The following is a 27,223-nucleotide window of genomic DNA, read 5'->3' as shown; positions in this document are numbered from 1 at the left end:
TGGTCCCACAAAGTACATTCCTAACATTTTAAAACGGTTATAGTCCCGACCATGGAAGCATACTCTACTTATATTGAAACGAAATAAGTATATTAAAATAAATCTGAGTTAAAAGTTTTATTCATTCAACATCTCACATTACAAATATTTAAAAATTATATGCATACTGGTATAAATAGTCATTTGCAAACTATTTAATAACATTAATTTTTCACTAGCACTTCAACAAATGAACTCTTTTAAAAAAAGGAACTGTGTTATATAACTTAAGAGTAGAACATACAAAAATAGGAACTTAACGTGAAAATGACTTTAATAAAAAATGAATTACCCTTATTTAAAATGCTATAATAAATACTACAACCTCCCCATACACAGTAAAAACTATATGGAAATTCAGCCAAGTAGTACAATTAACTGACATACTTAAATAACTTTTCCTTCTGATAATATGAGCAATACACGGGAAAAAAAATTAGGGATTAGTAAAAACTAGACACCCACTTGCTAAAAGTTTCACTTCCAAAAAATATAACAAAAATCTGATGAAAATTATAAAAACTAATTATACTTTAAATTTTAAAAATATAAAAAATAAAACAGTTGAATACAATATTGTCCCAATTCTTACAATGCTATCAATCACAGTAGCTTTAAAATAAGATAATAAAATAAAGCAAATGACCAAAACTTCTTTTATTCCATTTTTAAAAATAATCTCAAATTTACATTAGTAGAAAGATTGATTTCTGATTCTTTTCTTTAGAAACACCAGCAAGAAAGAGGATTACTCTTAACAGTAGAAAATGACATTTTTAAATGTCTGCAATTAAAAACAAAGAATTACACTGCAAAGATCTTTCAAAAGTTTGAAATAAGTATTGCACATAACTTGAAGTTAACTTGCCACAATTCATCACATTCAAGTTTTAAATCACCTTTTAACAGAAGATTCAACTCTTCAAAACAAAAGGGGTGAATTATCAAGTCTTTCCAACAGCACTCTCATAAAATGCTAAATTCATTCACTGCAAGTTTTATTTTGCATTCTGCAGAGGTCTGTGTATGGAGAAGTATATATATTATACCAAAGCGTGGGGACCAGAAGGGGAAAGGAGAGGGTTCCTTTACATAGAAAATAATCAGAAACACTTTATTTTACATTGCAAAAATAACCATGTAATTACTCTGTAACTACATTGTAAGTACATGGCTGGTGCCATGCTAGTGCCTAGAACTACATGCTTGGTAAATTGAAGTGATACCCTAAAATCTGTAAACTAATTACATGTTAATTATGTCTGAGTTACATGGTAACTCCCACTACAATCCCATGTAATCTGAAGGACATGTAATCAATAAAGTTCAGAGTAATAGATAATCATTGTTTATGCCCTGTAAATTGAAGTGTAACCAAATAATCTGTAAACACGCTTGTCACACAATCACAAGTAAGTATTAGTAGAATAACAATTTCTTACATTAGTCATGCATACTAACATTACACACCTGTCCCACGGCAGGCTATTTTTTTTTCTTATATATAATTTAAAAGAGCAGACATCTCTGAATCAAACACTTAACATCAATTTATTAATATTAAAAATGGCTAAACATTCACCAAAAGTGTCTGCATTTTATGAATAATTTTAAAAACTTAGTAAGAAGCTGTAGACAACTTTGTTATTTTAAATTTCTACCCTATGCTTATGCATTTAACTTTTTTTTTTTAAGGAACTACAGTGTTATCTGTCATTTTCATGCGCATTTTTTTTCATTAATTTGTGACTTTACATAGACTATTTCTTAAATTATAGGTACACCAATAGCTGGTGCTGGGGAAGGATGTTTAAGCAACATGCTTTCTCTTCTCTGCAGACTCTAAAATAGCATTGCCAGTGCACAACATTCATAATTTAAAATGTATGCAGAGCACTGAAATGTATAAAAAGCAGAATATAAGAAAATAAAATTTATTAAAATTATTTATATTAAAAAATGAAGTATATGAAGATCTCTCAGTAATAAAAGTACAAAAAGCTACTCTTTGCAATATGAAAAATTGAGGTATTGCATAAAGAGATATCCCGTCAGTGAAAAGTGTGCCTAAAAATGTTCACTGTTGGAAAAACAAGATATACAAAAGTAGTGCATAACAAATATACATTATGTGCATGACAAAATAAGTTAGCTACAAAAACACTGTACCGAAATTCAGCAGGTCATGTACAAAGGGAAAAATTATTATTCAAAGCTAGTTCTCAAACAGTGTTATTTCTTGTTAACTCATCACACCTGTTTACTGAGTAGGAACAGCACAATAGCACACCCCAAGCCACCTACCTACAAGCAATTAAAAAAATAAAAAAGAGGCAAATGAACATTCCAATTAGAATTATGTAGTTCAGGAGAAAAGAAAAAAGTCCCTGACCAGCTACACAAGAGCACCCTCCATTCGCATGACTTGGCTCTCACTATCGGCGGGGAATTTTTTAAAAGCAGCTCCCTTTCTATGCTTGACTATCATACAGCAAATGCCTCCATTTTGACCTTTGGAACTTAACAGGTATAGTTCATTAAAGCCTGTATTCAAACTAAAGGACTGCTTTTCCTTAAGATAATCAGTAGGGGTCATCAGCCAGGTGGTTCCACAGCAGTGCTGGGGCAAGTCTTTGGTTTTGAAGGATCTAAGATGGTACTGTTAGGTAGCACAACTAGCAAGACTGCCATCAGATGTTTTGTTTTCAATGTTTTGCACACTGATAATAATCCTTTTGATGGTGGATAGGGCATTTAATAAAAGAATGTCAATTAAAATAAAAGTTACCTCCATGACTAGGGCTTCAAGAGACCATCTTAAATTTACCCCTGAAGCATACCGTTCAACACATAATAATGTCTTTCAAAGCTAGAATTGTATTTATAATAAAGCATGCATTACTTGATGAAGTTGGCACTTCAAACACTGACTATGTCCCATGCTAAGTTCTGAAACTGTAATGTTATTTTATTTTATAGGAAGAGTAGGATAAACATACGGACCTTTGCACAGATTTACACAGTTACTTAGTTCAACAGTGCAGAACACTTTGCAACTACTTTTTTTTTTTTCAGTTTTCTATGTTACAACTAAATTACAGGATATTTAAAGTAACTTTAAATCTAAAAGTAAGCCAATCAGCAGCCAATTTGTATACTGTTTTTGTCTTCCAGTTTTGGTGACAGGTGTACTGTAATACAAAATAAAAAAATGATATCCTTGAGGTATCTCTAGATCTGTTGTTGTTGCTTTTTTTAAAAAAAAAACGTCAAAATGGAGAGCAAAGGCTGACACCTGATGTGTGTTAGTTAATTAGGATATAGAGTTTATATATAACATCAAAAAATAAAATGTATACATTTGTTCTTCAGGAGAGGAAATGCTAGTTTTCCCACCAGTTGTCATTCACTCTAGCTTTGGTAGGTTTCCTGGGGCTGTGACCAGATAAGTAAGTTAAATAAGTGCACTCCCCTCAGTAGTAAATTTACCCAATTCTACATTCTGACTTTTAAAAGTTCTTAAAAGAAAATAAACATAGCTCTGCCTACTTTACTATTTTTTTTCTGATGTGGTAGTAACTTTGAGACATAATAAAATTATAGTCAGCCTCAAAACCCTTAAAATTAATTATAATGCTGCTCAGTCTTGCTCATGCATTTGTTTAACATGCTCTTTCCTGTTAATAATTGTTAACTTCCTCCATTGCTGTTAAAAGAATAAAAAGGGGATGAAAAAAAGAGAGACAAAAAAGATGAAAGAAAGGAGAGGAAAAGGCAAAAGCACTTCCCTGGGGGAAAAGTTGTGTCAGGATAGACCGATAGTGTTACTGTTGCATGGTTATTTTAATAAAAGTATTCTTATATGTTATATTATTAACAATAATTTAATTAAAAACCCAAAATACTCTATTGTTTAATTTCTCTTTTAATAATTCTTTCTCTCCTCTAAGAAAATGTTGCAGGAAGTTTGGATCCTCTTGGTCTCCGGCAGAACAAGAGATTAAAACTTCCATGCAACCTGATGTCAATAAGAAAAAGGAGTTCATATGTATTGTTTGCAGTGACACAAGAATCTACAAAACACCTATATTATAGGTCATTCTTCTCATTATACTATTGTTAAGTTACAGACTGCTACAAAAGGACATGCCGCGTGAGGAGGGTGAGGAAGGGGTCAGAATTAACAGAAGAGTGCACTTATTCTGAGGCCTGAAAATGAGCACTGTAGTTAGTTATCCTTTAGTTCCAGCGGAATGAAATATGCCGAGGGCGGTCACCGCCTTCCTTCACCAGGGGCTTGTGGAATTCCCTGCCAGCACGAGAATGAATAGCAGCCCAGCAATATTCACAGTAATACTGCAGACAGGTAACATTAGCACAGAAAAATGGAGCAAATTTTCCCCCACAACGGGCCCCCTGACATTCATCACACAGCTGATCATCCAAGACATATGGCTTAACTTCCACCTGCAAGCAAAAATAAAAGAGAGTTTACCTTTTCCAGTGACTGAACCAGGCAGCTCTTACCAAACGTGCACATTTGCATACACTGTCTGAATTAATCTGTGCCAATGAGTCCAAGAAGAAAGTGCCAGTGATTCACTTAGAGAAACTAAAGACAGTGTATCTTTTAAGAGACTGGTCAGGCTTTTATACCTATCACTGTACATTTATGTTTTATTAAATAAACACCTTTCAAAGGAAAAAAATAACTTCACCAGAAATCATAAAGTAAAGCCTAAAGAGTTGAGATGAGAATGTCATGAGACTAAAACCACAGATTGTTCATAGACATAAACCCTCATTTTAATCAGATCTTGATTTCTGTCCTATCTGAAATGATCATTTTAAAAAGACCAACTAAGAGCTTCCAAGTTCCACCCAGAGCACTTGCAATACCCAGATCCGTGGGAAGATGCGCCACATCTGCATCATCAGCTTCTGAGCTGTCAGTGGGCCTGGTTCAAGGTCTCTGTTTACAATGTTACACAGATCTAGAACTCCAGCCCTAAGCAAGATGCAAAAGCTTGCTTTTGTTCTGTCAAAAACAATGGTTTATTCAAGTCTAAAAGACAGGGGTGAATGTATAAAACTGGGCCTCTTCCAGTGTGCAACAGGTCAGCTTGTCATTTGAGCCTCTCAAGTATTAAAAATAACCTGGCGATTAATTCACCAGCTAGAAAAGGCTTGACTATTTTTAGCTTTGGAGAAACGCATGGATGCAAGCCCCTTCCACCAGGCTGTCACCATCATTGGTCTCATGCGGTTCTGACAAGGATTCCTGACAAAGGAGAGCCATGGACAAAAGGAGAAGAGTGCCACAGAAGGGGAGGAAGGGCACGTGTAACTGCAGCATTCCACTTATGGCCCTGAGATGGTTCCATACACATCTCTGGAGTGTAAAGAACACTCAGCAAAGGGTGTCACTGTAGAAAAAATTAAGTCTAAATTTCTAATGACTAACCTCACAACTCGGAAGCCTGTGTTAGAAGCAAGAGTGAGACGTAGATATTTTTTAGGGGGAATAAAAAACAAGTAGGCACCATATTAACATATACTGTAATTAATCTTGTCTCCTTCCCCCTTTCTCTTTAATATATTCAGTGTATTGTAGGATGACCATTATAAACTTACATTTGTTACTGCCACTGAAATATAATATACACTGCATGTAACCAAACAGCAAGTATAAACCACTATTGACTTGACAGTTTCTACATCATGAATTGAGAACAGCACAATAAAATCAATCACTAAGAGTTTTTTTGAGCACAATGCTTCAGAGTGTTGGATATCAATGGCAGCACTCATGAAAGTGCCAGTATACCATGAAATAAAGAGTTTACACCAGAATATAAATCAACAGATTGCTTCCTTCATCCAGAAAATGTTTCTATGAGAAATCAACAACTGAACTCAATAAACATTGTGTTTAGCAATGCAGTGGTGCGTATTCTGATGTAAAGTCCTGTCTTCTTACAAACTAATAACAGTTTGCAGGTTGGCAATTGCTTTACAGGCCATACTTTGAATAGCATTGGTATAGAGCACAGTTCTACAAGAACATTAACTCATGAGGACAGAGATCTCCTGTCCTAGGCACTAAAATATGTGTTGAAGTCATGAAACACAGAAATAAATCTGTGAACACAAAGAAACAAGACACTTTAAACAAAGATTTTTAAATATTATACATTGGAAAGAAGTTGCTTTCAGTTTTTCCCCAGCCTTGGAATTCAGAGAAGTACACTCACCAAAGGGGAATTTAAGAAGTGCTGAAAATAATGCTAACTAGTTATGACCCAATTCCAGGTGGCACATTAGACTACAAATGAAAAGATAATTTATTTGACTTTATCTTTTATGATGAAAGATTTCTAATAGAAGCAGTCTTGCAAGTAAATTTATTCCATCACATGTTACCACAGTGCTTTGAGAAATAGAGATTTCTGGGGCATTCATGATGTACCAAGATTGAAAAAAGGTCAGGGAATCTCAAGCACATTCATGTTCATACATGAATAACACAGTATTGTATAATTCATGGTATAATACAGTACAGGGAATTTGGGATGTTTTTTTTTTAAAGGCAGGGTGAGAGAGAGAGAAGCAGAGATAGAGAAAGATCTTCCATCTGCTGGTTCACTCCCCAAATGGCCAATGGCCGGGGCTGAGCCTGGCCAAATCTACTGCTTTCTGAGGCCATAAGCAGAGAGCTAAATCAGAAGAGAAGCAGCCAAGACATGAACCAGCACCATATGGATGCTTAGCCTACTATGCCACAGTGCCAGCCCCAGAATGGGAGAACTTTATGTGATGTTAAATTGATAGCCATCAGTTATTCCTATTGGGTCAATTAAAGGTATGCTGTATAATACATACAAAAATTTTCTTCAAATTGCTTCTCTCAGTTTTTTGAGTACCCTAACCAGAAAATATAATTAGTTTACTTGCGTTAATCTTTCCTAAACTGTTACCTCCATCCATCCATCCATCCAATATTTCATTAAGTTAATCATTCAAAAAAGGTTTCCCTAGGAGCCGGTGCTGTGGCACAGCGGGTTAACGCCCTGGCCTGAAGCGCCGGCATCCCATATGGATGCTGGTTCGAGACCCGGTTGCTTCACTTCTGATCCAGCTCTCTGCTATGGCCTGGGAATGCATTAGAGGATGGTCCAAGTCCTTGGGCCCCTGCACCTGCGTGGGAGACCTGGAGGAAGCTCCTGGCTCCTGGCTTCCGATCGGCGCAGCTCCGGCCAGTGCAGCCAATTGGGAAGTCAACCATCGGATGGAAGACCTCTCTCTGTCTCTCCTCTCTATGTAACTCTGACTTTCAAATAAATAAATAAATCTTTAAAACAAACAAAAAATGTTTCCCAGGGCCAGCAATGGCTGCTGTGGTACAGCAGGTTAAGCCCCCTTCTGCAGTGCTGCCCCACTTCTGATCAACCCACTTCCAATTCAGCTCCCTGCTAATGTGCCTGGGAAAGCAATGGATGATGGCCCAAGTCCTTGGGCCCCTGCACCCATGTGGGAGACCAGGAGGAGGCTGCTGGTTCCTGGCTTTGGACTGGCTCAGTTCCAGCCGTTGCAGCCATTTGGGGAGTGGACCGGAGGATGGAAGACCTCTCTGTCTCTCCCTCTCTCTGATATTCAAATACATAAATAAAATTTTAAAAGTTCCCCCATTCAAATATTAGTTGACATATTTAGAAGTCGATTTCTAGGACTTATCAGAATGTAGTTTAGATCTTACCCGTTTATCTATCTCTCCATGCTGCAGCTGAACAAAGCGGGCACTGATAGCAGCTATGTAACTCTGTTGATTAGAGAATGCAACTCGCCCAGCTCCTTTTGGGTATTTTAGCTCAGGGTCAGTATCAATCCCAGCATAGCACACACCTCCATATAGCCGATCCATTATCATCGCAAGTTCCACTAAGTAAGAAATGAGCAAAAGGAGTATTTTAAATCTGGAAAATTCATCTGGCACACCAATGATTTCATCAAAAGTAGTTCATTTGTACTCTGAACTCACATCATTATCATACTTATTAAACCCAAAATTATTACTACAACTGGTGGTCCACTGTGTTAACATTTAGTGTTTAAACTATGAGCAACAGTTTATGTTCCCTGTTATTCTTCACGACCCTCCTATGAGGTAAACAGTTGTTTCCTGAGGAAACTGAGTCACAGAGGGTGTTCAGTCTGTCCAAGGTCACAGACAGCTCAGTGACAGCACTGGACTTGGTGCCCCAGGTTTATCTGCTCTGTACTATATTTCTGCCTATATTTACCGGTTACAATGTACTGCTTACCATAATAATTACGTTAACTCTAGAAAACAAATTGGGAGACTCTGTTTATGGCCCTCCTAGCCTATCTCCATCCAAATCCTATTTACCTTTCCCTAGAGTCTAGACACATTTTTTCATATAAATATTTAGAATAAAATTGCATTTGCATTCATTTTATGATTTTTAAAAATCTTATTCATACTGTTAAATCTCAAATTATTTGAAATTGAGAATATAATCTCTGCAAGTACTAATCTTAAAAACGTGACACATGGCTGAGAAGCCTATTCTGTTTCAGAACTCAGTAAGCAGCTGCTGAGCATATGAGGACATGAGAAACAAATGCTGACTGTCTTGATCCATAATCTGTTCTTGAAGGCGTTCCTTTTTCCAGATGACGATGAGAGTAGTGACGACGAGCACTGTGAGGCATTACACTAAGTACTGGGCATGGGCTACCTTATACAACCATCGAAAGAGTTCTAAAAGTACTTACACTTTCACTGCATTTGACAGGTGAGAAAACTGAGAATTCGAAGAGAAACTGCATAATTTGTCCAAGGTTACTCAACTATTATTTAAGTGACCCAGGAAAGGGGTCATTAATTAATGACCCCAGGAAAGGGTCACTTAAATCCATACCTAGACACTTTGACACAAAACTCTCACTCTTATACATTAACCCAAGTGCTTATGGAAAATTTATTCTGAAAATCTATATATTTCATATGTTAGAGCATAGAGGTTTCTGGTCTGTTTAATCATACCAGCTCGTAATGGTCGAGGAACACCACCAACAAAGATAGTTTTCCGTGGGTCAAGTGGCTGTGAACCATCCATCACAAAGTCACTGTCACTGAGATTCCATGGCCGAATCTGTACCTAAGAAGTGTGCAAACCAAAATGTTTCATTCTTAATCCAGGCAATTTACACGAGAAAGAGTTTAAAGTTATTGCAGATATATCATTTTTTAAAGTGATAATCCATGTCATCACAAACAAAAAGCTGTAAAACAAGAAGACCTAAAAAGAGTGTATACCAACCCTTCATTTTTTAGAGTAAATGGAACCAAGGTGTTAAATTCAATTTATGGGCTACGATAAACCAAATCATTTAACATATCCTTAATTGCCTATAAGTGGATTAGCTGTTTTTCAGTTTAAGTAGGCCTTTAGTATACTAAATCCCCATAATATCTACATAATTTAAATTTAGCATGGTATCCCCATGGCAATCAGCATACAAAGGTAAATAAACTAGGATTGTATACCCAGGGTATGACTAGGAAATGGAAACCACATCTGATATTAACAATGTCATCTCAAAAAGCATTTCAAAGTACAAATATTGATATTTGCAATAAAATTTTTAATAAAAATCACTTCAGTATATCCAATAGGTCAATCAATAATCCTGTGCCTCATTTAAAATTGTTTTCATTTATTAACTGCTAAACGTCCACATCAAAGGCTCTGGGTTGACAGCTAGGTATTCCTAAACTTGCATTCTAACAAAGTCCGGTGCTAGAGATCCCAAATTCAAATACCTACAGGGATTAGCAGGGAACCTAAATAAGTAAAGCAGAAACAGTTCAAGCCACAGACCTTAGAAGAATGTTCCTTACCTAGAAAATCTCAAAAAACAAGGGAAGCTCCCCAAATTTTTACTTGTTCTGGGCCCATTAATGACTTCATTTTACACTGTACTCAATATACTGAGTGTTAATAAATTGTTGATTGCCAGATCCATAAGAATCAGCCAGTTGCTATTCTTGAAGACTTTTTTATGATAAAGAAAAAGACATTATGCAGTGTACCTGTCTATAGATAGCTACATATACACAAGATCCATTTTACTTTGGGGCTGTATCATATGCAAAAAGTTAAGGACAGTACTGGGCAAAATCTGGACCAAAGAGAGGAAGGAAAAAAACATACATATATTTGTGATTTGACTTCTATTAATTACTGAGGAAATTCAGCTACTTTATTTTTATCAAATGCATTACCAAGTGAAGTCTTTCACTAGTAAAGACTCAATAATATGTCAACTAACAAAAAATCCCATTTCAAAATAACATGCACAGATAAACACATTGTCAATACTAGGAGCTTAACAACCAAATAACTTTTTTAAAATTTAGATTCTATTTACAAACAAGTCAATTAAGTACAACATACAAATCAAGATGTCTATGGAGACAAGAGTACAGACAAGAACAAAAAGCTGTATTAGGCTAGACCACACTTACTGGCTTATCCTTGATAGTGGGACTTGATACACACAGGTAGAGTTTACCATCTTCTTCAATACATGCATCAATGAGAGCCTGAACAGAGCTTTCATCTTGAAACAGCAGGAATGCATAGCCTGAAGGAAAAAGAAAAAGACAATTTATGTTTCTTTTTTTTTTTCCTTTTTTTTGTAATTGCTCAGGGGAAAGGGAGCATAAACTAAGTAAGAGAGAAGTAGAAAGTGGGGAAAAACAAAACATTCATACTAACAGCCTGAATACTAACAACATATACTATTTTGACAATACCTTCAAATATCTTTTAGAATAAATTTGAATTAAAAGTATATTAGGCAAAAATTTTAAAGATGCATTCGGAGATATGCAAGTTCAGCAATGAAAAATTTTCAAGTGATGGTAAACTTTTATGAAATAAATGGAACAGAAGGAAAAACTGTACATATAAGTTGAATCTTGAGAATTACCTTTAGGAGGAAAATAGGATTTGCTCTCTGCTTTATGAGGCCAGTCCACAATCAAAGGGCCAAAGCGACGAAAACTAGCTGTGATTTCATCTAATGAACAACAAAACAAAAACACTAGAGTTAAATATTTTTATGATCATTTTTTGGAAATAGTTTCTTTAAAAATGTTTAAATCCATACTATCCAAGAACAGAAGAACTTCTGTATCCCCTTCATTGATACTTTGCACATTTGCCTTCACTCTCTTCCTTCTATCTTCCCTTTCTTCTTCCTATCTGTATGAAAATCTAGCCATTTATCCATTATCTTTTTGACATGATTCTTGGTACCACCAAAACAGAACTGTTGATCCCTGCTTAAAGCAAGGTCAGGTCTTTATAAAGCATCAACCTCTCAATCAGGAAATCAATATTGATATAATACTACTGCCCAATTTACATTTCAAACTACCCAAATATATCTTTTTTCCTTTGTGATCCAGAATCCTAGCCAGAAAATGTTATATTTACAGATTATATCCCTGGAGCATCAAGCTTTTTGAATTTGCACAGCTCCTCATTCCTTCCTACCTTTCATATTCACTCTGTAGAATGACTATTATGGTCTGACTCTTGGTGCTGGAGCCTAACCCTCAGTAAGAGGTGTTTGAAGGGTGAGAGGGGTTAGTACGTAATCAGGTTCAGGAGTAGAGCCCTCACCAATGGACTTAGTGTCCTTACAGAAGAAAAGGCCCATATGCTATTACAGTGAAAAGACAGTCATCTACAAGGAAGGCACTCACCAGACAATGACTCTGCTGCACCTTGATCTTGGACTTCCCAGTCTCCAGAACTTTGAGAAAATTCTTTTGTTTATAAACAACCCACTCTATGGTATTTTGTTAGAGTAGCTCAGATTGACTTAAGATAATAATGGTCCTCAGTTGAGATCTATACGTCAAGGCGTAGCAGGTACAGCTGCCGCCTGCAATGCCAGCATCCCATATGGGTGCTGGTTCAGGTCCCGGCTGCTCCACTTCTGATTCATCTCTCTGCTATGGCCTGGGAAAGCAGTAGAAGATGGCCCAAGTCCTTGGGTCCCTATACCTACGTGGGAGACCTGGAAAAAACTCCTGGCTCCTGGCTTCAGATCAGCGCAGCTCCAGCTGTTGTGGCCAGTTGGGGAGTGAACCAGCGAATGGAAGTCTCTCTTTATCTCTTGCTCTCTGACTCTCCTACTCTCTTTGTGTAACTCTGACCTTTGAATAAGTAAATAAATCTTTAAAAAAAAAAAAAAAAGAGCAAAACCAGGGAAGTAATGTAAATGTCTACTACCCACAGGATGGATCACGTGTGGGCTTTAGAGAGAGAGAGATCTGCACTGCTTCCCCATGACCAGACTCATGCCTTGCATTCCAAACAGGAATACCACCATCATAATGATACAATGCTGCCCCACCATACCACTGGGCATGTTAATCTTGATGGTTTCTCTACCAAAAGTAAACCATTTTTCCTTTTGTGTCTGTTTAGTATTTTGCAGGGGGACACTGTGTTAACAATCACCAAAATCCTCTTCTCTCATCAACCTTGGCATCCACTGAAAATTCCTGCCTACATCAACTACACTGATGGTCGCCAAATGCTGATTTCTATTTTCACCATTCCTTTGACATTTACTAGTTACTATTATGTACTAAGGAAGAGCGTTCCCTTCTGTTTCTTTTATTTATATCAATATGAACCTATTTTATTCAATAAGTTGTAATCTAACTTTCTCTTCATTTATTTTGATGCTCAATTTGGCCAGTGGAGTCTTCTGACCTATCCCCATCATTCTTTAAGCATTTTCATACTTTCTGGCCCAAGAAGATACTCCAGGCTCATCTTGTTCTCTCCTTGCCCCAGCCCTACCATCAGTCATTTTTATGAAGATGTATGGTTCCTTTCAATGGTAAAAGATACCTAGAAACTGAGATTCAGGTGCTCCATAAAGTCATTGCTAATGGTATTCATTATCTCTAAGTCTTCTCAAAACTAAAACATAAATGAATACAAACATACATTTTTAACTTGTTATGGTTGAAACAGGAGTTAGCTTTCCAAACTGATGCAGATGTTTAAATCCCAGAGTCTTATGTTAACATCTAATGAATTAATATTAATGGTTGATAGATTAAGGGCAGAGACTTGACCTAATTATGATGCCTGAAAGCAGGGTTTCTGGAAAGTGACTGGATTAAATTATGTTGTCAGCACAAGTTGATTCACAGTATTAGAAGGAAACTACATAGATGGTAGGAGTGTGCTCTGTTTCTGATTTTTTGGTTGGCCATACAATTGCCCCTCCACCATCCTTTAGCCTCACCAGATACCAGAACTCAATACTGTGAACCTCTGAAATGAACCTTCTTCCTTCCTAAGAAGTTCCTTTTAGGTATTTTAGTTTAAGTATGAAAGACTAATATAGAACTATTTTGAGTCTGTGTGTTTATAAAAGTAAATCAGTTCATATTGATATTTCCAATTCCATTACAACATCTTAGGGTTTTTTTTCTTTTCTTTTTTAGATTTATTTACTTCCTCATTTGAAACTCAGAGTGACAGAGGGAGAGGCAGAGAGAGATCTTCAATCTGTTGGTTCACTTCTCAAATGCCTGCCAACAGTAGAGGCTGAGTCAGGCTGAAGCAAGGAGCCAGGAACTCTATCCGGATTTCCAACATGGGTAGCAGGAACCCAAGAAGTTGGGCTATCATCTGCTGCCTTTCAGGCTCATTAGTAGAAATGTTGGATCAGAAGTAGAAACAGGATCCAATTGCAGGTATTCTGATATGGGATGAGGTGTCCCAAGTAGCAGTTTAATGCACTATTCCACCATACTTGCCACCTCCCTGAGTTTTTAAAATTCTCCTTTCATGGTGAGAAAAGAAGCTCCCATGATCTATGATGTATTTACTTACTTGCTCAGAATAACCAATCTTTTATCTACCTTGCTAGCCTCCAGCTTCTACCCTAGATTTTATTGTTCTAATTTCTTAGATACCATGCATACTACTCAGCAGTCGCATGGCATATTTAAACAGACTCTTCCACTAGGTACCCTCTTCCCCCTCATCAACTCACTGTCTTAGACAACAATATTTTGAGACTGGAAGGAAAAAGAGGCAGGAAAGAAGATATGCACTGAAGGGATGGTCTGATCATACTTCGCCATTAATTTGAAAGATAAAATTATTTTATGTTTTATATATTTTTATTTATATATATTTGAATAACTAATTAGGTTATAGGAAAATAAATTTTCAAGAGACTTCTGGGAAGAACAGGCAAGCATGTGTAGATAAGTCAGGACAGAGGAACAAAAGAGATGGAGCCAGTATATATTAAAATTCTCATCTTGTAGAACTGTTATCACCTCCCCTAGATTGGGAAACAGTAGTCTATTCTTCTATGAAATCTGTTTTTATGATGCAGTCTGGCTCATGTGAGACTAGCACACAGAGGAATGCTGTCAGTATAATATGAAGTTGTACTCATTCATAAATGATTTTTCCTAGTTAAGGTGAGTTAGCATAGTGAGAACAGAATTACAATAATCAGGAAAGGAAAAAGCCCCCTTCTTGTTTAATGCACAGGCAGCACAAACAGCTCTATAATAAAATTTAAAATGATTGTAGCAACCAAGGCTCTCTTGGCAGAAGGATGTACTCCCAGCCTTGCAGGCTTCCCAGCTCCTGGCGGTCTGTACCTCCTCAGGTGCTCAGAAGCCCTCTTCCATCTGTGCTGCCTTCATGCTTGCAAGTCAGCATTTCTGCTCTATTGGTTTTGTGTATTTCAGTAATCCTTGAGGCAGCCCCAAGCATGCTGAGCTACTTGCCTGAACTGCCCAAGTTATTTCCAAGGTACTAATCCTTTTTGTTAACCTCAGGTACAAAATCACTCGGTTTTAAATGATCTGCGTCTAACCCTATTTTCCCCATAGACCGGGTAGTTTTTAGTGCACAATTCTGCAGAACACAATAGTCTTCAAGTTATGCTCTTTGAAGACAGGGCAGAAATTGATTCAAACTAGATGAAATTTCACCACAGCTTCCTCCAAGATATTGTACTGCAGACTAAAGAACAAAACAAAGCAGAAAAACAATGCTATGCTTATTTCAATCTTTGACTTGGGAACCATTTTGCCTCAACCTTCTAAGAAGATTGATCATCTTAAGGAAAATGAAGTGGCTCAATGAATTTAATCCTTGTCTATATAGAAAGTTATTAAAAATTATGATTATATTTTTAGAGAAATCTATTCTATTCTCCATAACATTAGTTTATTTACATTTCCATTCAAGAAGCCAGACAAAAGAAATAAGGAAAGAAAGCAACAAAAGATATGTGATTGCTAGAAGGTCTGTTAGTTCGATTTTTGTTAGGGTCACTTAGTACCATCAATGAACAGTATGTTCCTGGACAACTGGTCTTCCCACATGTTTGCTTGGCTGCCTCTACATTCTGGTTTCAGCTCAAATATCATTTCCTCAAAGAAGCTTTCCTTAATCACCCAGTCAAGTAAGACTCCTTTTTTTTTTTTTTTTTTTTTTTTTGACAGGCAGAGTGGACAGTGAGAGAGAGAGACAGAGAGAAAGGTCTTCCTTTGCCATTGGTTCACCCTCCAATGGCCGCCGCGGCTGGCGCGCTGCGGCCGGCGCACCGCGCTCATCCGCGCTCATCCGATGGCAGGAGCCAGGAGCCAGGTGCTTTTCCTGGTCTCCCATGGGGTGCAGGGCCCAAGCACCTGGGCCATCCTCCACTGCACTCCCTGGCCACAGCAGAGGGCTGGCCTGGAAGAGGGGCAACCGGGACAGAATCCGGCGCCCCGACCGGGACTAGAACCCGGTGTGCCGGCGCCGCTAGGCGGAGGATTAGCCTAGTGAGCCGCGGCGCCAGCCTCTTTTTTTTTAAAGATTTATTTACCACTTATTTGAGAGGCGGAATTACAGAGACAGAGAGACAGACAGAGAGAGAGAGAGATCAATCTTCATCTGCTGGTTCATTCTCCAAATAGACACAACGGTCAGGGCCCAGAGCTGCTTCTGGGAATCCCATGTGAGTGCAGGGGCCCAAGCACTTGGGCCATCCTCCACTGACTACCCAGACTCATTAGCAGGGAGCTGGATTGGAAGTGGAGCAGCCAGGTCTCAAATTGCTGCCCATATGGGATGCTGACATTACAGGGAGCAGCTTAACTTGCTACACCCCAATGCCGGCTTCAGACTCCCTATTTATAATTCTACATAACATCACCCTGTCTGTCCTTCAATACCTCCTGTCTGATATTTTCTTGCACGTTTACACATTTTCTTATGAGACAGAATGCAAACAGGGACCTTCTATCTTGTTTATACTGTAAACAAGCCCAAGAACAGAACATGGTGTTTAGAAAACATACAAGTATTTGCTGCATGAAAAAATATAAAATTATATGACAAGAATCTCTTTCTTAAAGTACAACCATAGGCTATATTTCTCAAAAGTTCATGCTTAATCTAAGAGTTTAAACTATAAAACAATGAACTATATGTTTATGGAGTACTTGTAAAAAGTGGGAAAGAAATAGAAAATACATAATTGAATTTGGCCAAGGTATCTTACACAGACAAAAAGACAGTTAGCACCTATGTTTGCCCACAACAAAGGAATCCTTGGACAGTTTTTCCAGTGAGCTTTATTTTTTTTTTTTTTTATTTAGTCCAATCCCTTGCTTCAGCTGGTTCCCACAGCCCTGCTTCCTTTCCTTCTGTGAACTAAGGCAAGAGAACAACACAATCATGATTGAATCCCTGGAGCTCGATAAGACTGTTACTATAATAACAACAACCACTATCTATAAGTTCTGCACTGTGTGAGAGTAGCTGTGGGCACCCCGTTAGGAATACATCTTTGTAAACATACCTTCATCAATGTCAGGAGGCAATCCACCCACAAACACCTTGCGAGAATACCGTTCCACTCTTTCCCCATTCTGGTGAGTGAAGCAGTGAGGTGAACCCAGGCCACTATGAAGAGGTTGATCCCCACGGCCATCATCCAAAAATCCATCTTCCATTGGAAACAGTGAAGACTGACCTGGAACAGAAAACCAGAAAAAAATTAACAATAAATGTTCCTTGCCACTGATTATCACGCACAAGAAACAAGGAAAATGGCAGAATGAATAAAACTGCTGCTTGTACTTTTCTCACTGAGTAACAGGATCATTCAGATATGCTCTTGAATTCCTATCAACTTAAAGTCCCAACTGAGTCAGAAAGAAAGCATATGGTTAAATAGAGGGCTGCTCAAGTATCCCACTGGGATCCAGACTTCAGCAAGGTGAAATGAAGTACAGTAGGAGAGAGCATTCTTCTCAAAGCAGTTGGCAGCACACTGCACCACTTTGGCAGGGCCCCATGGCCACTGGCCTAGACACATACATTAAGTATCAAATTTGGCTATAAGGTACTGGATCACTTAAATTTCTTTAAAAGATCAAACACTATATATAGCCTGCATAGTTTCCCCTAAGAAAGTGCTTAAAGTGAACATGTCCATTTCTAAAGTGACTACTCAGTTTAGTTTACCTTAACTAATGGGAAATAATCAAAATCCACTTAGTGCTGTTATCCAGCATTATCTAGTCTTACAGATTTTAAAATCCAGAGGCATGCTAAAGATAGAGTTATTTTTAGCTGGGTAACCGGTGATTAAATTTGCTGTCTAAAAATCATACCATCTAGAATATACAAGTGGAAAGATCAGAGATGTCAATGTGTATAACAGTTTTCCCATATTTACCTGACAGTAAAATACGAATTTTTAAATCATAAGCAAAAGAGAGTAATACAAATAACTACAGAATCTCTCAAGCACTGTTTTATCACTTTCCAGGCTGCAAATTTACACCTAGGTACTACCTAAGGCATTTGCTAATGGATCCTCTGCACATGCATCTCAAGTGTTCTTCCACAATTGAAACATTCCAATGTCCTTCTGTGGACGCACTTGGTCTCTTAAATTTCATTATCAAATGCAAACAATATTTATTACAAATATATCCTATAATACCATGTCAAATGAAGACAAAATGATTATAGAATTGGAAGTTATTTCCAGAATGATCTTCATAAAACACTTACATTTTAAATCTAAGCTATTTAACTGTCTTACTTTCTTATCAAAAGGCAAAACTTATAGCTAGCAAAAATAAAGTTTACTCAGGTACCATTAGGAAATGACTCTTTAAAATTCCCTAAAACTTCTAAAGCTTTATTCCCCAATGTTAAAATTTGTAAGATAAGTTGTTTATTTAGTTCATCTCATTTAAACCAAATGTATTATGCCCAGTATTAAAAAAGCAGACATAAGGTATTTAAGTATAATTGAACCTCCAAGATAGTAAGGTATTTTGAGACTAATCTGACTAGTTTCCCTGTTAAAGATTGTTAACTTTTCCCCTAAGAAAATCCTTTCAGAAAGAAAAAGGAAGCAATTCATCAGCTGTAAGTAAGTTAACTTTCTAATATAATATATGGAAATCATTTGTATTCAAATCCTAATCCTACCACTCTGGTAATTTGTCTAGAGCTCATTATCTCCTTCAAATTAGAATCAGACGTTAACTACAACGCAGAAACTACATAATGTTTCAAAGCTGTGCTTCACTTTCCTTCTTCCTTTCCCCACAAAGGTTAGAAACTGAGCAGGCCTAGGTCCTCTCCAAATACAACTGATATATTCAAAAATTAGAAACAATAATGTTACCTCTCCTTCGCCCATATGTCCTTGCTGCATGTCAAATGAGAAAAAAAAAAAAAACAACCTTTCAAACATTGTCAAAAGAATCAATTGTGATTTCATCTACTAGCTTTTCAAAGTGAAAAAATCGGGCTATATTCTTCATTTCCTGGCTTCAAAAACAGGAATTGAATGGTGAGGGGTCAATTTAATGCATTTTTTTTAACATTCTTCAAAGACACTAGAGAAAGCTTTATTGAATCTTGTTTGCTTTAAGTGAAGCTTTTTTTGTTGTAATTGTTGCCAAGGGTCCAAATTATTAGGAAACTAAGGCAGTATGTAACAAGATATAAACAAATTACTACCATATTAATCATATTTTCTCTCACAATTCTCTACTAACTGGCAATTTAGTAGGTATGGCAATATTTAATTCATGACTTTTTCCCCACTACTGAATAAACATTAATTTTATTATTTCTCAGTTAATCTCTAATAAATGAAAATCATAACAAATGAAATATTTAGGCAATTTATAAACTTCTTTTTTAGTCAGAAGTTTCTTTTCCCTAATCAAATCTTCTGCCAAGTTTCAAATATTGAAAAATAAAAAGGTTTGGCATTTTATTGCCAAGTAGGTTGTAGCCACAGAGAAATGAGAAGGCAATTATTATTCCAGAAGATAAACCTGAATTCTCAGGAAACAACAATATAAACCTTAAATCAGAAAACTTTAAAAAAGGAAAGTCCTTCATGAAACAAATTAGCACTTACAAGTCCAGTCTGATCAAATGCTTCAATTCCACTCAACAAACATTTCTTGAATGCCTGATCTTGCTAAGCATTATGGATAAATAGCACATGACCTTTACCTCAATGAACCAGAAAGGTTAAATGACAGAGAGCCACAGAGGCACACACACAATGATAATGGAACAAGCCCACTGCTATACTGATAATATGGTAGGTGCCATAGGGACAAAGGAGGAGCAGCAATTGTTTCTGATTAAAGAGCAAGGGTGGCATATGAGGTAGGCCTTAAAGGAAAAAACAAAGGGCATCTGAACTCTGGCAATGCCACAGGTGGAGGTGCTGTACTTTTCACGAAAAGAAGCAGATGGAACAAGCAGGGACTTGGCTGGGGATAAGGTTTTAAACAGGAAGCTGGAATTTGATTTAGAAGATATAGTACCTTTAAGAAATCACTACATGGACCAGTGTTGTGGCCTAACAGGTTAAGCCGCTGCCTACAATGTCGGCATCCCATATGGGCTCCCAGCTGCTCTAATTCCAATCCAGCTGCTTGGCTCAGCCCCAGCCATTGTGGACATTTGGGGAGTAGACCAGAGGATGGAAGATCTATCTCTCCCTCTCTGTGAAACTCTGCCTTTCAAATAAATATTATGAATGGGGGGGGGGGGGGAACGGGGGGGAGGGGAACGGTGAGGAGGGGAAGGGTGAGGAGGGGAGAGAAGAGGACAGGAATCACTACACAAACTAGTCAGGGTTCTTATACTAGCCTTCTAGATAAATGCTAAACAAATATAACTCAGAAATACCATGAGAATATTTTCAAAAATCAAACTACATCTCATCTAAAAATGTAATTCTCCCATTACTAGTGAGCAAATGGATTAAAATAACACAAAAACCTCCCTCAAGCAGTTAGGAAAGTTTATAAGGGAAAGGATACTTTCTGACAGTCAATCAGATAGAGCCTAGAAAGACAAATGATGTTCAGAGAAGCACATATTTAAGAACATTCTACTTATACAACTGCTTCAAACACAAGAGAGTTTGAAGAAACTAATAATCTGAAAATCCTCATTTTGTCAGTATTAAAGCTGATTGATGATGCCTGAATTACAAAAAAAAAAAAAAAAAAAAACCTCAGATATTTTAAAATAGTAGGCTTTTAAAGGCTAGAAAGTTTACAAGAAAGCTGCAATACTGTCCATTACTTCAAAAATATAGTCCCAAGGACAGCAAAAGCTGTGAATCAAAAGCTAAAACTAAATAACCTCAAAATCTTCAAATGTGTACATTCAAACTTTGGTTATATATTGGAAAATGAAACTGCTAATGTAAAAAGAATCCATGGTTAAATTTTGAAAACTAAATGGCAAAATAAGCTATAACTATACAATTTTTACAACTATAAAAACTCCAGATATGGAAACTAAGTAAAGTAATACTTAAAAATTAACAACGACATCCTGGAACATGCAAAATTAAGATGTATAAATTTTTATTGCCACCTATAATCATTTATACATTTTTTAAAGATTTATTTTATTTAAAAGGCAGAGTTACAAAAAGAGAAGAATCTTCCATCTGCTGGTTCACTCCCCAGAATGACTGCAACGCCAGACTAGGACAAGCCAAAGCCAAGAGGTTCATCTGGGTCTCCCACATGGGGGTAGGGGTCCAAACATTTGGGCCATCACCCACTGCTTTCCTACGTGCATTAGCAGGGAGAAGGATCAGAACTGGAGCAGCCAGGACTCGAACTGACAACTGTATGGGATGCCAATGTCCACGTGGCTGCTTAATCTGCTACACCAAAATACTAGCCCCCTTATTTTATTTTTTAAAAGATTTTATTTATTATCTAAAAGGCACAGTGACAGAGATAGAGAGAGGCAACGAGAGAGAGATCTTGCATCTGCTGGTTCACTCCCCAAATGGCTACAACAAGCCAGGTTGGGCCAGGCTGAAGCCAGGGGCCAGAAAGTCTATCCAGGTCTCCCACAAGGGTGCCCAGAGCCCAAGTATCACTGCTGTCCCAGATACATTAGCAGGGAGCTTAACTGGAAGCAGAGCAGCTGGGACTTGAATGGCACTCTGATATACGATACCAGCATTCTAAGAGGCAGCTTAACCCACTGCAACACAATGCTGGCCCCTATACATTATTTTTACTGTAAATTTTGACATATGACATATACAGAAAAGTAAATAAACCACAGTTCAATGAATTTTCCACAGGTGTCCACATTAATGTAACCAGAACCCACACATTAAGAATGTCAAGTAGTGCCAATTTATACAAAAGTTGTAATAAAATACCTTTTTCTCATTTATTTCAAATAATACTTGGCACAAACATTATGATGAAATACTTGCAACACAGATCCTCATCCTTTTCCTGAGAATAGATATCAGACAGATTTCCAGTCTCGTGACTCTCAAGTGTTGTTTATTATCTGATGTTTTTCAAACATCCAAGGAAGTGACAAGTACAAAAATGGCTTTAATTATGTTGAAAGAAACCTATGTTTTGGAAGTTTTAGCTAAGTCAGCTGAAGTAAGCTCTGTTAAGAATTTTCCTTTACCAAAGAGCATACTGTTACAAGAATTTTTAAAAGAGACACCATTGCCACTGAATAAAAATCTCCCTGTCAGATGAATACTATTTTCATGAATGTTTCTCCATTTTTATTTTTATTTCCTAGTTTTGATATATAAAGTCTCTATAATTTTATAATCAGGACAATGGGATTCATGAATGTTAAAATGGGCTTGAAATATTATGGCCATTAGTTTTTACAACTTCTGGAAACATGTTATTAAATCTATTGGTAAATATTTTATTTCTAAAATATCTTTACAGGATTGCTTACAAATACTTTCCTTATTGTTAGCCCTATATTCATCAATGAATTCTCTCTAGTAAAATATTCCATTACTCTATGGTGCTATATTTGCAAAGAAGGTTCAACTAAAAGATCATTAGGACTTCCCCCTCCATATAATACACACATTTCATTATTAAAATGAAGTATTATTTCTCTATCAAAATAATGTATCCTTTCCTTATTTATTGCAACATTTGTAATAGTCAAAAAGAATAAGTATCTATAAGAAGAAATACTTGATTCACATTTACAATGTGGCATGTTCCCCTGTGCTTGTTGGTTTCTGAAGTTCTCCAAGATGCAGCTTACATGAATGTCTACCTATGTATGATATAAATTTAAAAATAAGAAATAGCTATTCATATTTAGAAGTTTGCATACATCCTTTTTCTATAAATAATAATAACTTTGTAGAGAGAAACAGATTAAAAAAAAGAGATGGCTTTTACTTCTCCCTTTTTCCCTTCTTGAACTATTTGGATTTCTTACTTTTGTATATGTTATATTAGTATATTTGTTAATGGACCCTTTTTTATTTTCTTCTTGGCAGAGAGGAAATACTAAAGAAAGCATCCTTTTTCACATGAGAATACCTTGTCAATTCTTGTGAAGATTAGGACTTCAGGTCCTCAAAGATAAAATTTTCCTAGGTTTTAGTAGGCAATGAAAGAATTGATTCTATTCAGGCTGTTCTGGTCTACCTTTAGCTTCCCACCTGCTTACACTTCTCCCTGATCCACAGTAAAAAAGCAGATAGTAACTCTATTTGGAAAAAAAAAAACACAGCAGCTCATATGAAAAGATGTTATCAAATAACTAATGTTTCCATTAAGTCTAAAAAAATGTTGGAAGGATTAGCCAAATTACTAGATCAGCTAAAAAGATACCAATCAAAGCCTCAAAGCTAGATAGAATTAAGGTAGAGGCCGGCACTGTGGCCCAGCAGGTTAATACCCTGGCCTGAAGCACCGGAACCCCATATGGGCACCCGTTTGAAAGCCTGCTGCTTCACTTCCGATCCAGCTCTCTGCTGTGGCCTGGGAAAGCAGTAGAAGATGGCCCAAGTCCTTGGGCCCCTGCACCCACGTGGAAGACCCGGAGGAGGCTCCTGGCTCCGGATTGGCGCAGCTCCATCCGTTGCGGCCATTTGGGGAGTGAACCAATGGATGGAAGACCCCCCCACTTCGCCTCTCCTCTGTGTGGCTCTGACTTTTGAATAAATAAATAAAATCTTAAAAAAAAAAAAAAAAGGAGTTAAGGTAGCAGAACCAAAAACAGATAAAATCATTAAATGGTCAAAGCATAAATTTCAATAAAGATACAAAGTTATTTTCAATGATTTTATAGATCAACAGATTCACCATACAAAATCAATTTATATACATGCTTAATATTTAGAATTTCCCATGTCATACTATCTCATGTTTATACTGATTTATTGGGACAACAATATTCAAAGAACATTCCTAAGATATAAAAATGTAACAGTTTATACAGAGTTCTTAGAGAAGATTTAAAAATACAACTCTGGTTTCTGTATACGCCTAACCCTTAGTTTCCTTATACCGAGCAAATGAGAATAACAGTACAACAGTAAACTTGTATGTGCACAGTCTGATCTTCAACAATTTTTCTCAGCTTTTCATTACTAACTACAAGGTCATATGTAATAATGTTTCCATATGATCTTTTTCATGAAAGGATCTTTCAACTTACTTCCTACTGTAGTAAATAGAACCATATTATACATATTTTCAGTAGGTCACTATAATGTAAATTTCTCTTGGATAAATTACACCTTCCTACTTTACAGGTATCTGCCTCTCTCTCCAATTAAACAATCTTCCTCCTTTTATTCCGAAGAACTATAATTAAGAGAGGTTATTCTATCCTAACCTTTTAAAGATCTCTTACTAATCCCATCCTCTGAGGTAAGCGAATATTTAGTTGTTGCTTCTAAGCAAACAAATATCCTCACAAGAAAGGAAATATACATATGAGTTGGTTAAAATCAACATTCTTTTTTATTATTGTTCTATAATTTTCCTCTGCTGCACATTTCATTTTTGGAGCAGTTAATTCTAAGGGCTAAAGCAGTGGAATGGAAATTTGAAAAAACAAAAAAGTACAACACATAAGCACTTTATTAGAGTGGGTTGTACAGGGGTATTTAAAAATTTGTTAGAAAATGAAAAGTTTATTTTGGTGTATAAAATTTGAAATCTGTGCATCATTTTTGTAACATGCATTTTTCATGAATTTGTTGAAGACTCCTCTCATATGTTACTTCTCTTAGGTTAAGAAAAAAAAAAAAAATTAGGGGCCAGTGCTGTGGTGTAGTGGGTAAAGTTGCCACCTGCAATGCCAGCATGCCATGTGGGCGCCGGTTCTAGTCCCCGCTGCTCCACTTCCGATCCAGCTCTCTGCTGTGGCCTGGGAAAGCAGTAGAAGATGGCCCAAGTCCTTGGGCCCCTGCACCCATGTGGGAGACCCAGAAGAAGCCTCTGGCTTTGGACTGGTCCAGCTCCAACCATTGCGGCTATTTGAGGAGTGAACCAGAGGATGGAAGACCTCTTTCTCTCCCTCTCTCTGCCTCTGCTTCTCTGTAACTCTGCCTTTCAAATAAATAAACAAATCTTTAAAAATAGAAAGAAAGAAAAAAAAACTTCAAGTTAGGTAAAAGAAAAATAATAAATATTTCAATCCATGTGTAACTCAGAGCTAAGATACTATACACCAGAAGAATTTGAGGTAAATCTCGCTGATGTTTAGTACTCCTTCTGACTTAACCAAAAGAAACCAAAAGGTTTACTTTCCATAACCATAAAATAGATCTTCTAACTATATTCTCTTTACATGAAATGAACTAGTAAAATGAAATGAACTAGCAAAAGACCTCTGTTATGGGTTGAATTTATTCCCCATATTCCTATGTTGACGTCATAACTTTCAGTACCTCAGAATGTGAAGGCAGGGTTTTTAAAGAGGTAATTAAGGTTAACTGAGGTCATTGAGGTAGGCACTAATTCAAAAGTGACTAGTGTCCTTACGACAGATATGACCAGAGGGAAAACCATGTGAAGACAGCTGTCTATATGCAAAGGAGAGGCCTCAGAAGAAATCAACCCCAATAACTGCTTGATCTGACTTCTAGACTCCAGATGTGAGAAAAATTTCTTTTTAAACCATACAGATTGTACTTATTACAGCATCCCTAGCAAATTAATACAGCATACAAAAAGCAGCTAGAGAGAAACTTTGGAGTTTTTTATACATCCAGAATCCAAGAATTTCCCCAAGACTGACCCCAAAAAGATCTCTGCAAAATATAACACTGATATAGTGTGCATAATTCCCTAGAATGTACACAATATTCTTAGCTCAGTTATCAATCATTATTTGTTGAATTACACCAGCATACATTATGTTATAAAAGTGATAAGTAATATAAGGAGGTCATCACACAGTATGAAAACTGTTGACTGAGTGTAGCCAAAGAAGAAGAAGTAATAATATGACTCATGGGTAACTAAGTCCCTTGTATCTCTGTTTAAGTAAATTCCAATGTAATTCCAATATACACTGCTGAAAACTGGTAGATAACTTGGCTTTTTTTCTTTTCACTTATTTGGGCCTTAAATTACACTTCTTTTCAAAAACCTTTGAGACTGCTTCAAAATTTTAAAACAAGTTCACAATAAAAAAATCACATAAGTTCGTATGTTCATGTTAAAATGTTCATATGAGCTAGAGGATAAACAGTGCTTCTACATTTTTATCCACATAAAACAAGAAATGTCATTCCACAGATAACTTGGCAGAAAAGACTCTGAAAGTTACAACTGAAACAAAGTAGAATGATGATATAATCACCTACCCAGAGGCTTTGTAAAGCCTGAATACACCACTTATGGAGGACAGGGAAACGAAGCTCCTTATAGTTCCATTCAGACTTAAAGTGAAACAATGACTATCAAGTGACATAAGGCATGAGGTTTCTATGGTTTAGTGTTAAGAAAAGGTTGTATGGGGGTCGGCTCTGTGACGCAGTAGGTTAATCCTCCACCTGCATTCCATATGGGCACTAGTTCTAGTCCCAGCTGCTCCACTTCCAATCCAGCTCTCTGCTATGGCCTGGGAAAGACCTTTCTCTCCGTCTCGTCTCTCTCTCTCTCACTGTCTATAACTCTACCTCTCAAATGAATAAATAAAATCTTTTTAAAAAAATAAAGGTTGTATGGATATAACATTTGAAAGTGAATAGTTACAGATTATCTATCTTAATAAGCCAAAAAAGTTCAATTATAGATAATTTCTACAAAAATAATCCCTGTTTTATATATTTTTCTTATAAAGCTTTAGCACTAATATTCCTTACCATAAATTACTTTTTTTTAAAGATTTATTTATTTGAAAGTCAGAGTTACACAGAGAGGGAAGGAGAGGCAGAGAGAGAGGTCTTCCATCTGCTGGTTCACTCCCCAACTGGCTGCAAAGCCCAGAGCTGCACCAATCCAAATCCAGGAGCTTCTTCTGGGTCTCCCACATGGGTGCAGGAGCCCAAGGACTTGGGCCATCTTCTACTATTATCCCAGGCCACAGCAGAGAGCTGGATAACACGTGGAGCTGCCGAGACTCGAACTGGTATCCACATGGGATGCTGGCGCTGCAGGTGGTGGCCCACCCACTATGCCACAGCATTGGCCCCCTCAAAATTACTTATTCTACTTATTCTATTTTGACATACTGTGTGCCAGGTGTTCTGTTAAGCGATTAACATATAT

The 27,223-nt window shown here is 36.9% G+C and overlaps 1 protein-coding gene across 4 annotated transcripts in view; it reads right to left on the bottom strand.

The window, feature by feature from the left end:
• Nucleotides 1-102: 102 nt before the first annotated feature.
• The window catches only part of CPEB4 (cytoplasmic polyadenylation element binding protein 4), a 72,265-nt gene continuing 45,144 nt past the window's right edge, over nt 103-27,223 (bottom strand). For 2 of the 4 annotated variants that reach the window (XM_002710388.5, XM_008255398.4), the window contains 7 exons: nt 18,829-18,852; nt 16,981-17,154; nt 11,059-11,148; nt 10,592-10,710; nt 9,107-9,221; nt 7,796-7,977; nt 103-4,506 (listed from right to left, as the gene is read on the bottom strand). In XM_002710388.5, coding sequence (XP_002710434.1) covers nt 4,279-4,506; nt 7,796-7,977; nt 9,107-9,221; nt 10,592-10,710; nt 11,059-11,148; nt 16,981-17,154; nt 18,829-18,852 — 932 coding nt within the window. In that variant the 3' untranslated portion in view covers nt 103-4,278. The remainder of the gene's footprint in view (nt 4,507-7,795; nt 7,978-9,106; nt 9,222-10,591; nt 10,711-11,058; nt 11,149-16,980; nt 17,155-18,828; nt 18,853-27,223) is intronic. The other 2 variants (XM_008255397.4, XM_008255399.4) reach the window with 1 other exon arrangement.

The sequence above is a fragment of the Oryctolagus cuniculus genome, chromosome 6 (assembly GCF_964237555.1).
Source record: "Oryctolagus cuniculus chromosome 6, mOryCun1.1, whole genome shotgun sequence".
Classification (NCBI taxonomy): Eukaryota; Metazoa; Chordata; class Mammalia; order Lagomorpha; family Leporidae; genus Oryctolagus; species Oryctolagus cuniculus.
Note: the sequence above shows the minus strand (reverse complement) of the source record. Positions and strands in the feature narration are given on the sequence as shown.